This window comes from Plasmodium berghei (genome assembly GCF_900002375.2).
Source record: "Plasmodium berghei ANKA genome assembly, chromosome: 14".
NCBI lineage: Eukaryota > Apicomplexa > Aconoidasida > Haemosporida > Plasmodiidae > Plasmodium > Plasmodium berghei.
Genome location: NC_036172.2, coordinates 1,729,826 through 1,742,387, shown reverse-complemented (window position 1 = coordinate 1,742,387; position 12,562 = coordinate 1,729,826). Strand labels below are relative to the sequence as shown.

Here is a 12,562-nt window from a genome sequence, read left to right as displayed (position 1 = left end):
TTAAATTTTATTTGTTTAAAAAATATTGAAGAGTTCGTAAAAAGTTGGTCGATGGATTTTGTACAAATAGTATATTCTATATAATAATTATAATATAAAAAAATACATACATGCATATATGTTCACATATATACACACATATATAACTTAAAAGGTAGACATAAGGGAGCTTCAAAAAGGAATATAATATATTTTTTTATTCGTCCTTGTTCGCCCGAGCATTAAAATATGCTATATGCCTATGCAATAGCATAAAATTATTTATGGCTCTATGGTAATATAAAAAAAATGTTCACTGAAAAACTTAAAAGTAAAATAATTCTGTTCCGATTTATATCACTTTATTATGTTATTCTGGCTCCATTTCATTGACGTGGATAATTATAATTAGGATATGAATTATACTGCATATTCGTTTTCATATAATTTGGATCATTTACTGGATTTATTGGAGGTGGTGGGGCTTGACCATAATTCATTGGTGGGCAATTGCTTACACTCATGTTTTTTAGAGGAGGCACATTTGGATTATTCATCATATTTGCATTATAATTTGGAAAATTTCCAACTTTATTCATTCCACTTATTTCATTAGATGCTGATGGAAATGCTGGAGGAGGTGGACCAGGAATTTGCTGTGAACTAAAACTCGATTTATTTTCATTCATATTTGGAAATTGACCTAGATTCATTGGGTTTGGTATTTTTGAAAAATTTGGTGGTATAATTTGTGAATTATTATGCATATTATTATTAGAATTTGGAATTGGGGCTGGATATTGTAATGAATCAGTAGATCCTTTTTGAAATGTTGGATGTGGTAGTCCCATTGGTGGGGCATTTGGTGCTCCAACCATATGTGGAGGCGATGGAAGAATATTTGCCTTATTATTTATTGGGTTAAAACTATATGTATTATTATTAGGAATATTATTTACTGCCGTTTGTGGTGTTTGCTGATCCGGAGGATATTTCAATGCACCACATGCATTGTTCATTTGGTTTGGTATTTGTTGGCCTGGAAAATTAGGATTATCAGAAGATTGAGTTTTCTCAATTGAGTTTATTTGTGATGGGGGTACAGAACCTACAAGAAAACAAAAAGAATTTTATTAATTTTTTGTGATATATGTATTTTCCACATGTACAAAACTGTGTTCTCCATATACATACCTAATGGTGTGTTTTTCAGAGGGGGCGTATTTGGATTCATTAGATTAGGGTTTAGAGGCGGAGCAAAGGGGGAAGTTCCCTGACCATATGGATTATTTTTAAATGTATTATTTGGTATAGTTGGAGGTGGGCCTTGTAATGATGAATGTTTTAACATGTTTTGTTCCGCTTGCATCATTGGATTATTTACATTCATATTTTTAGAATTATCTACCATTTCATTGCCATATGGCATATTATTTATTTGATTAGAATAATTTATATTATTGTTTAACATATGTTGCCCTTCTGTATTCATATATGGTGCATTGCTATTATATCCATTCGTGTTATCAGTATTTTCTAAGGGTGCACCGGAATTATTAACATTAGAAACGCTTTCATTCAATTTTTTCTTTTCATTATCTGATAAGTTACATATTTCTTCCCAAACGCCTTCCATGTTTTCTTTATATAAATAAGAATTTTCATTGCTACATGCTATTGCTAATATAGTTCCATTTGGTGACCAACTAATTTTATGAACTTTATGTTTCAATTTTATAATTTGCCCATTTTTCCACTTATTATTACTTGCATCTTCTATCCATAATATAACTATTTTTTCATCCGAACAAGATGCGATCATATTTGTAGAATCATTTAAATTAGGCCTCCATGCAACATCTTTTATTAATGAATTATGAGGTTTATCATTCATTTGGTATATTTTATGAAACTCTTTTGTATTATTGTCAAACGTCCATATAATAACTTGATTGTCATATCCCCCAGAAACTAATTTAAATGAATTTATAGCATCGTTAGTATCATTTAAGTTTTTATTTTCTGATATCAAATTAAATGGCTTTTCCCAACTTAAACATGATACACCATTTAAATGGGCTCTTACACTATTTTTATACCAACCCCCTTCAGTTGATCCTTTATTAAAATTATAAGATATTATACTTAAATTCCCATCTAAGGATGCACATCCTAAATGTAAACCATATTCCGATGGAGACCATTCAATATAATTAACACTACTTTTATGTTCATTATTTATATATATCATATCATATTTATTTATACTCACTTCTTTATATATTATTACACTTTTATCATAAGAACAGCTAGCTAACAAACTTCCATATTTTGGATGAGACCAACATACCTTCCAAACAGCAGAAGTATGATCTCTTATCTCAGCTACGCACACAGGTTCTCTTGCCAAACTTACGTCAAATATTTTTACAGTGTTGTCATTGGAACATGTTGCCAACTTCTTGCTATAATAATCTAATTCACAATCGTTAATTGATTTGGTGTGATTTGAATCAAATACAATTAATTCGCTCATCTTCAGTTTCCCAAATAATTTAGGCGTTCAAAAGAAAAAAATAAATAAAATCTTAAATATATATAAAATAGTAAATATATATATGCTTATCAGTTAAGCACATAAAGATGCGAGTTAATGATTCGGAAAATAGTTAAATATGTCCCGTAAGTATGCATTTATATATACAATACTAAAAGTGTCGTTAGCAACGGAAAAAAAGTCACGACAGCGTTTTACTGGTTACATTTTATCATGCATACGTAGATGCGTATATATGTATGTGAACATATAAAAGTATATATAAATATTTTTTATTTCCTCAAAAAGGTAATAAACAAAATTTGCTTGTAATCATGTACCTATATATGACAAATATAAGTACATCAAAATTCAAAGAGCAAAAATTGAACTTTTCAATTTTTCTGGTTTATCTTGAGGGTAAAAATTCGTACTCCCGCGAATTCTTACAAGCAAAAATTGAGCAAGGAAATAAACATGAAAAATATAAAAAAACAATTAAATCTAAAAAAAGAAAGAAAAAAAAACAATAAAAAATATAATTTTATAAAATATCAAATAAAAATAAAATAATACCTTATAATATATGCTATGTAATTTCTTCTATCCCATAAATTTAAAAATATATAAATATATTATTTTTTTAATTTATTATCAACCATCTACGAATTGTTCATATTGGTATGCATAATATATTCGCACTCCCAAACATTCGCCTTATACATTACTGCATAGCCTTAACCTTAAAAATATTAGATATATATAACTCTAAAATTAAAAACATTAATTTGAAAATAATCCATGAATCGAAATTATTAAACAATTTCATACATATTTTATTTAAAAATGTTTTAGTTAAAATATATTATATACACAAGAATAGGTACAATTTCTAAAGTTTTTAAAAAACCTTTATTGTGAAGAAATTCTGCAAATGTTTTAAGGTTGTGAAATTCTTATTTATTTGTTTTTTTTTATTTCCATATTTATGACTTTACAAAAAAGAAAACTAAGACACCTTTGATGTATTATATTGCAAATATTATGGTTAAAATATTTTCCTGAAATATTGAACTTATAACCCTGTAAAACATTATGACAATATTGTACGTAAAAAAAAAATAATAGAACAAATGAGGGTGAACAATAATATATATTTCATTCAAACATCACATTTATTTACGTAATTTGTAAAAATATTATTTAAGGAAAAAAAAATCATAATGTATATTTTGAAGTTTTTAAATGTTCATTGTGTAGTTTGATTAATAACATTTTAAAAAAATAAAACAATAAAACTTTTGATAAATAAATTAATTTTAGTTTGGTTTATCTGTAAAATATTTATAATGTTATTTGGTATAAAAAATAATGCAAATAAGCTGCTTAAAAAAATGTATACTTCCTAAAAACAATGCTGGAAGCATACCTCGTCATATATTATATATGTATACATGGACTTAGACATAATATACATATTCAACTTATTTAAATTACAAAACATTAAATGGTTTACCCATATTCATACAGTTGTAAATATCATAATTATAAAAAAAATGAAACTAAAGCACAGAAAATATGAATAGATACAATGAGAAATGGCGTTAACATTTTACACTAAAAAACGAATTTTTAAAATATGTGAAATGATTAAAATAAATTAATCAAAAAAACGCTTTACTATGAACTAAATTATTCCGTTATTTTGTTGTATTGTAATTCCATTTTTTTAATTTACAAAAAAAATATTAAATATAATAAACGCATATATGTAATACATAAATAATGAGTTTTGTTCTCATATCCCACTGGTACTTGATCATTCTTTCCGTTCAAAAATAGCTAAAAAAAAACCATCCATGGATTTCGATTGTGGCAAAGAATGAAATGGCGGTTCAGATAAATAAAGGTTGTGCTTTTGACAAAAATATTTTGCTTGATGTACATTTTCAGCATCCAATATACTACATGTTATGTATACAATTTTACCATTTTTTTTAAGATAAAATAAAGCCTTTTCAAAAATTTTTCTTTGTAAATTCATATATTCATACAATTTTTCATTTGTAAATTTATACTTCATTTCTGGGTTTCTTCTTAATGCACCTGTACCAGTACATGGAGCATCAACAACCACGATATCCATATATCCAAATAATTTTTTTAATAAAATATGATTTGAGTTTAAAAGAATATAATTTTGAATTCCAGCACGCCTTAATCGAATTTTTGCTTGTGATAACATTCTATCTCGTATATCATGTAAATATATTTTCCCTGTATTTTCCATAGAACCTGAAAAAGCTAATGTTTTTCCACCTGAACCAGCGCAATAATCAAGTACTTTATCACCTGGATTGACAGGTATTTTTGAACTAACTATTTGACTTGCTTCATCTTGAATTTCAAAATACCCTTTTTTGTATTCATGAATGTTTTTTAATATTTGATTTTTTGTTAATAATAAACCACTTGGGGAATTTACGCACTTTTCAACGCTAATGCCTTTGCTCATTAAATTTTTATATAAATCATTTCTAGATATTTTATTAGTATTAACTCGTAAAAAAATAGGAGCCTTTTCATTCAAAATCGACATTAAAGTAATGCTTTTTTTTTCACCATAGCAGTTTACGAGTTGGTCATATAATTCCTTTGGGAAAGAGTACCTAACATGTGCAGGAATTTTCTCATTATTCATTTCGTATTTCCATCTGCAATTTATCGGAAAAAATATATATTATAAATTTATGATAAGTTTCATACCTAAATAAATATATGCATATATTAAGTGGCTTTATTTGTATTATTACTTATCCGATGAAAAATATGTTTTTATTATATTGGTGTACAATGAAACAGGGGAAGACATATATGCCAAAAGAGTTTTATTTTTTATAATGTTGTAGACATGTTCTGAAATATAAGGTTTATCTCTATTCTTTATGTTATTACTTTTAAAATATAAACGCATATAAATGTCCAAAGGGGACATGAAATTAAAATTATTTAATGCATTTTCAATGTGACGCAATCTGGTACTATTCATTATATTGTAATATGTAGTAATATAATGTATTATTATATTGTATTATATTTTATGTTTTTCTTTTTTCTTTTTTCTTTTTTCTTTTTTCTTTTTTCTTTTTTTTTTACTAAAAGATAACATTATACCAACCCTATGATAACAATCACTGAAATAATGGGTATTTATAATACCGTTTTTTATATATACCAATATTCCTATAAACTTTATATTTTTTTCATAATTAATATTTCTATAATATTTTACTAATTTCCGAATGTTATATAATAAACTAAAAAATTTTATTCCTTTAAGTTTATTGCAAATAACATATATTCACTCTTATATGAAAATACGAATAAAATTAAGTTGCATGGAATTGCATTCTTAAAACATTACCAATTTTTTGAATGTAACTAAAAAGAAAAAAAATATATATCATTGTGTACTTTTAATTATAGCCAAGATCATTTTATGAAATTCACCAATTTATTGGTGTTTTTTTTTTACAATACTTAGCAAAAATAAAAAACATATTCACCTATAAATGCTTGTATATTTAAGCCACGAAAAAAAAGTATATATATGTATTAGTGCTCATATTATGTATATATATAAAAATAATTTTCTCCACAAATTGTGATGTTTTTTGGACTGCTATAAATAGTTAAAAAAAAATGTAAAATTATTTTTAAAAACAAAAGAAAGTGGAAGAAAATATAGAATATAAAATTGGAACGTATTTCATATATTATTTTATCTTTTTTTTAAAGTATTTATTAAAATGTATTCAAATGAATATACCCCCTAAAAATTTTAAGAATAAAATTATATACATATTTTAGAATTCATATATTTTTTGTTATTGATCAAGAGCTAGGAACAATTATCACACGTCCATAAGTATTTCGAGTTACATTTTTAATCTTATAAAACATATGAGGAATACAAACAATTATTTTCTGAGAATCTTTGTATAGAGGAAGAAAGAATAAAAGATATATATCAATGTAATAAAATTTACATCCCATAACTGTATATATAAATATATGTGCTTATGGTCAGATATGCATGATTAAGTATACATATAAATGAGACATAAACGTCGTAATACAGAAAATTGTGATATAGGGAAGTAAATAACAAAAAAATGGAACAGAACAAAGTAATGCTAATTTATGACAACTATGATATACTTTGCATAAATGCAGATAATGAAAGATGTGAAAATAAGTTTGAACAATCAATTAAAGATAATGAGAAAAAAATATGTATGCTTAAAAATGGAAATTTTTTAATTTTAAATGCAAATAGAAAAATTATAACGCAATATTCATCCACAAAAAGTAATGCAATATATACAAAACATTTACGCGTATATATAAATGTAATTAAATTAACAAAAAATGAAAAATTAATTTTTGGAGGTGATAAAACAGGAAATATATATATATGGTCTTCTATAACAGGATTATTAACTAGTTCATTTCAGGCACATTTTGGATGTATAAAAGATATAATAATTGATCAAATATTAAATGTTGTATATACATATAGTGATGATAATATAATTCATGTATATAATTTACATGACATGTTAAGAAAAAAAAGTGCAGCTAAACCAATGTTATTTTATCAACATGATATAAATACAAGTATAAAGCAAATTCTACCAATAACACCAAATATATATGATTCATATTTTACATTAATTTCCTTAACTAATGATGGAAGTTTATATATTTGGGGATTAAAAACAAATCAACCAATACAAATATTAAAAACATATTCAATGAATTGTTCATATATATGTTCAAATTACCCATTTAATACACATTTATATTTATGTAAAGCCAATAAAATATTCCGAATACCAATTGCTAGTTTGCTTGAAAATGAGCATGAACCTAACAACGAATGTAGAAAATGTAAAAAAACAAACCTTGAAACAATAAATAAATGTAATAGCGATTATGTAAAAATAATAAAGAATGATGAACAAGATAACAAACCATACAGGAATGAAAATTTTAAAGATAATAAACTTTTAAAAAATTATTCTCAAAATCATCCATATTTTAATTTAAAATTTTTTACTACATTTATAGGTCATAAAAATGATATAATAAAATGTTATGTTAATGACAAAAATCAATTTATGATTTCTTTAGGTAAAGATGGCTTAAAAATATGGGATATGTATAATTGTTATCCTATAAAAACATTAAAATATGGAGAAAATATTATCGACTTTTATGTGCCATCAAATAAGCAGTTTTCTTACTTAGTAGAATTGCCAAATTTAGTTCTTGAATATGAAGATGATGCAAAAATAAATATTATTGATGAAATTAGTGAAACCATAATTCCAGAAGAATATAACCAAATTTTTAAAAACGATGAAAGTTTATTGATTAATATGGCAACTATATTTGCGCAACATGGCATATATTAATAACAATGTGTCATCGTCAAAATACATTTTTTTTAGTTCCTTATATACAAAGCATTGTATGAAATACCTAATATTTTGAACTATTGTATAAGGATGGTGCTACATACAATGGATGCATTAATATCTGTATGAATATATACATTTTGAAAAATATTAATATTTTCATTCTTATTTTTGTTTTTGTTTATATGTGTGGATGTGTTTACATATTTTTTTTAAATCAATTATGTGATACTTATACATACAAACATATCTACAAAAAATGTTATAGATGAGAATAAATTGAATTCCGTTAACAATCCTACATATCCATAATTATCTAAAAATTTGCTACAATATTTTTTTATCATATTGTTTTTCATAATATTTTATAAATTATAATTTTTTTTTTTATTTCGTCTTTTGGAATGATACCTCAGATTTATAAGGCTAAAATTTCAATAATAAAAATATGTTTCTTAATATTTATATTTTGTTTGTCAATAATTTTTTAATTTTCACTAAAAAGAACAATTCAAATTATGAATAAAAAATATCTTAATACAATAAAACAAATAACCCCTAAATAATAGTTTCATACCATCCGATATTTCACAATTTTATTCCTTTGCATATGTTCAAAACAATAAATTAATTCTCTTTTCCTTATATTCACCTACATATTAATAATTTAATATTTTATTAAAAGAAAGTTTTTTATGTGATAATATATTATATATTATAAATATATATACATATATAATAGGTTAATATATCCAAATTCATATGGAGAATTTTCTTTTTTAATTCGATTTTTTTTTTCTTTTAATGCATAAAAAAATTCATATGTTACCATATGCTTTGCTGTAATTTAATTTATATTTTATTATTGTTTATTATTACAGTTATATTGTTTCTTTGCATATTCTATAATTTAATGTTTTTGAGAAAAAAGGATAATACTAATTCGCATTTGTATGCATAACACTACAAGTGTTTTCTACACTTAAGCGCGAATACGTCTTAATAATGTTATTAAATTTACCTTTTTAATCGCCTTATTATAAAAAGAGAAAAATGTTTTTTAAATCCCTTTCAAATATAATTAAACCACGAAAACAAATAACCACAGCAATTCAAGTTAGTACATACAAATAAATACATATATTCTTATTTTTCATAACTATATTTATTTTTTTCATACAAAGGACCAAACATAGAGTATACATATATATATATTTTTTAATCATATAGAGAAGCTACTTTTCCGATAATGGAAAGATTGTAATACCGCGGCATGGAACTACGATATTGTGCGTACGCAAAAACAATGAAGTGGTAAAATTTTATTAAGGAAAATAATGTAGTGTGCGAATATAATGAAAATTCAAGTTTCATTTAAATTATATATCCTTATACTCGTTATAATAAAACATTTTAAATGTATTATTACACATTGATTTTTATTTTTTTCGTTTATAGTGTTTAATCGGTGATGGAATGGTTTCCCAAGGAACAATGGTTTGGGCAAATTGCATGAAAAAATTATTATGTATATACATAATACATTGTTTATTTTTCACTACGCATAGTTATTTGTTTATCGATATCAATTATTTCCATTTATTCATAATGTATCATACATATTCACAATTTTTTAGATAGTTAAAGGAAACGCAAAAAAAATAAGAAGGCTAAAAGATAACATTTTAATGGGTTTCGCAGGTGCTACAGCAGATTGTTTTACCTTATTAGACAAATTTGAAACAAAAATTGATGAATATCCAAGTAAATAATTTTCATTTTAGTATACATAAGAAACTGGAGCGTTTAAATATTTGTATTTTTTCATGAAAGTATAAAAGTTTTAATATATAAACATAAATATATATACATTTTTGTTCTATTTGTTGATGCGCAGATCAACTTCTGAGAAGCTGTGTTGAACTAGCCAAATTGTGGAGAACTGATAGATATTTACGACATTTGGAAGCAGTATTAATAGTGGCTGACAAGGACACTTTATTGGAGGTAACCGGAAATGGTGACGTTTTAGAACCATCTGGAAATGTTTTAGGCACAGGATCGGGGGGCCCATATGCAATAGCCGCCGCACGGGCTTTATACGATATCGAAAATTTATCTGCTAAGGACATTGCTTATAAAGCTATGAATATTGCAGCTGATATGTGCTGTCACACGAATCATAACTTTATATGTGAAACATTGTAGAATTATTTTTTTTATCGTGCATATGTATATATAAACAAATGAATTTGTATATATATGCATAAATATATATGTTTGTAGTAATAAATTCATGCATCCCTCCAAAATATATATATGCGAGGCATGGTGTGGGCATTGTCCCATTTGCTATTGATTAAAAAAATTCATATTAAATTTTTTTTTTTTTATTTTTATATAAAATTATCAATATACTTTCATTTATAATTTTTTTAAATAAACCCTCATTAAAAATACAATGTTTACCTTAAAAATCATTTAAAAGCCGTTATTGTCTAACATTTTTTCATATTAATAATGAACTGAATGTGCAGCTATTTTTTTATATCTAGCTAAAAATACTCTTATAGCAAACAAAAAAAAAATGAAAAAAATAATGAACAACAGGATAAGACAAAAGAATGTAATAAGGGACCATTTATGACAATATATTTTTAAAGCATTTTCAAATTATATTATTTTTTGTTGTGTCAATTATATATAAATTTATATTTATTGCTTAGAATTTTCTCATATTTTAAGCCATTTCTATACGATTTACATTTATATGTTTTAAAAAAACGATATCCCTTAAAAAAATTGTTTTTTTTATTTATTATATATACATGTAAATACTTACAAATGCATAAACGCCTGAATGTTCAGGCAATATATATGATTTTTTTATAAAAAAAATGAAAGAAAAAAAAAATAAATAAATAGCACCAATATGCAACGGTATAAAAAAATGGACAACAGAAGAATCTTTTATGTGTGTAAACAAATGATTTTATATTTTAATAATGAAAATTGATATATATACATAAAAAACAACAGTGCCGAAATCCTACAAAATATTTAAATGACAAAAAAAATATATAATACACATGTAAACATATACATATGTATAATGTAAAACTCTTAAAAAATTATTTGTCTTATAAATTGTTATTAAGCATGTTTTTTTTAGCTTGTAATAATCATATATCCATATATTTTTAAATGAACATTTGTTCTATTATAATCATTATTTGTTCATTCATCTGTATATAATAATATCCATTATAAATATTTATTTATTTACAAACTAAATATTATACTTTTGTATTTTATCATTATTTTTTATTTCACTGCACACATATATATGTACACTTGTTTGTTCGCACCATTCATTTATTTGTTTGATAATTGTGAACATTATTATATAATTTGCTCGAAATATGGAACATTATAATTATGCTGGATTGAGTTCTGAACGTTTGGACCATTTAAAAAATCTTGATATCAGAAAAAGATCTATATTTAATGGAACTAATTTTTCATGTGGTAATAACATTTATGAAATTTTGCATAACTGCCCTAATGAAAAAAAAAATATAGCAGATGAATGTTTTTTAAAATACAATCGCAAGCACAGAAGCAGTGATATGAATTATGCAGGTTTACAATCAGAAATTAAAAATGATATCGATATAAGAAATAGAAGAGTTAAAAATGATATAAACAACCATGGGGGAATATTAAAGGACATTATACAAAATAATGTAAGTGATACAGAATTAAATGACTCAAAATGTTTTTTTTCTGACAAAGGACATGTATTGACACCGAAAAGAGCATTATCTAGGCATGTTAATGATAGTGAAATCGATAAATATTTTTCTACGAAATATGCGGTAACAGATAAATCAAGTGGTAGAACAGAAATTATGGTGGAAAGAAAGCCTGGTTGTTCCAATATTATTGTTCAAAACTTTTCAGAATTCGATGCATATGCGACTTATAAAAAACAAGATGCTAGAAAAAACAGAAGGGACTCGTTTGTTCATACCAAAATGGTAATTAATAAATAAGAATTTAATTCCTTGTGTTTTTTTGGTATATTCGTGATGTGTAGTAATAAATATGATTTTATATAAATATCATGCTTTTTTCTCAGCATAAACATGTATGTGTACATATTTCTATTCATATAATTTGTTTGTATTCTTAGGGAATAGTTCCAAGAGACGATGCATCCAGTACCAATAAGAGCAGCAAAGCACAAGCCATATTTACTGACATTCATAGAAGTGATAACATAGCTCCAGATAAATATTGGTTGTGCCCAACAGTTGAAAGTGAACATAAAAATAGCCTAAATATTAGATAATCATATTTTTTGTGATTTGTTTTTTAAACTTTTTTAAAATTATATGACAAAAAAAGAAACAATGAATATGTATTACATGATCATATATATTTATATATATGATTTTAATTCAAGATGCAACAACCATTTACATATATTTATAAAATTAATAATTATATAATTTTTCTTCGGGTTATTAAAACAGTGTTAAAGATAATTTTCATTTCAGTT

The 12,562-nt window shown here is 24.5% G+C and overlaps 5 protein-coding genes across 5 annotated transcripts; 3 read left to right on the top strand and 2 right to left on the bottom strand.

Annotated features, from left to right (window-relative positions):
• Positions 1–365: 365 nt before the first annotated feature.
• On the bottom strand, positions 366–2,515 carry PBANKA_1445400 (protein transport protein SEC13; the record flags this gene model as incomplete). The annotated part of the gene is made up of 2 exons (XM_034567819.1): positions 366–1,087; positions 1,174–2,515. 2 exons carry the CDS (start codon positions 2,513–2,515, stop codon positions 366–368), a joined length of 2,064 nt encoding a protein of 687 aa, XP_034424278.1.
• Positions 2,516–4,334: 1,819 nt separating this feature from the next.
• PBANKA_1445300 (sun-family protein, putative) lies at positions 4,335–5,564 on the bottom strand (the record flags this gene model as incomplete). The annotated part of the gene is made up of 2 exons (XM_034567817.1): positions 4,335–5,229; positions 5,329–5,564. The coding sequence occupies 2 exons, from the start codon at positions 5,562–5,564 to the stop codon at positions 4,335–4,337; spliced, it is 1,131 nt and encodes a 376-aa protein (XP_034424277.1).
• A 1,126-nt stretch (positions 5,565–6,690) lies between these two features.
• On the top strand, positions 6,691–7,995 carry PBANKA_1445200 (WD repeat-containing protein, putative; the record flags this gene model as incomplete). The annotated part of the gene is made up of 1 exon (XM_034567816.1): positions 6,691–7,995. The coding sequence occupies one exon, from the start codon at positions 6,691–6,693 to the stop codon at positions 7,993–7,995; it is 1,305 nt and encodes a 434-aa protein (XP_034424276.1).
• Positions 7,996–9,051: 1,056 nt separating this feature from the next.
• On the top strand, positions 9,052–10,206 carry PBANKA_1445100 (ATP-dependent protease subunit ClpQ, putative; the record flags this gene model as incomplete). The annotated part of the gene is made up of 5 exons (XM_034567815.1): positions 9,052–9,114; positions 9,229–9,312; positions 9,457–9,495; positions 9,636–9,762; positions 9,896–10,206. 5 exons carry the CDS (start codon positions 9,052–9,054, stop codon positions 10,204–10,206), a joined length of 624 nt encoding a protein of 207 aa, XP_034424275.1.
• Positions 10,207–11,420: 1,214 nt separating this feature from the next.
• Positions 11,421–12,352, top strand: PBANKA_1445000 (subpellicular microtubule protein 2, putative; the record flags this gene model as incomplete). The annotated part of the gene is made up of 2 exons (XM_034567814.1): positions 11,421–12,038; positions 12,194–12,352. 2 exons carry the CDS (start codon positions 11,421–11,423, stop codon positions 12,350–12,352), a joined length of 777 nt encoding a protein of 258 aa, XP_034424274.1.
• Positions 12,353–12,562: the final 210 nt, after the last annotated feature.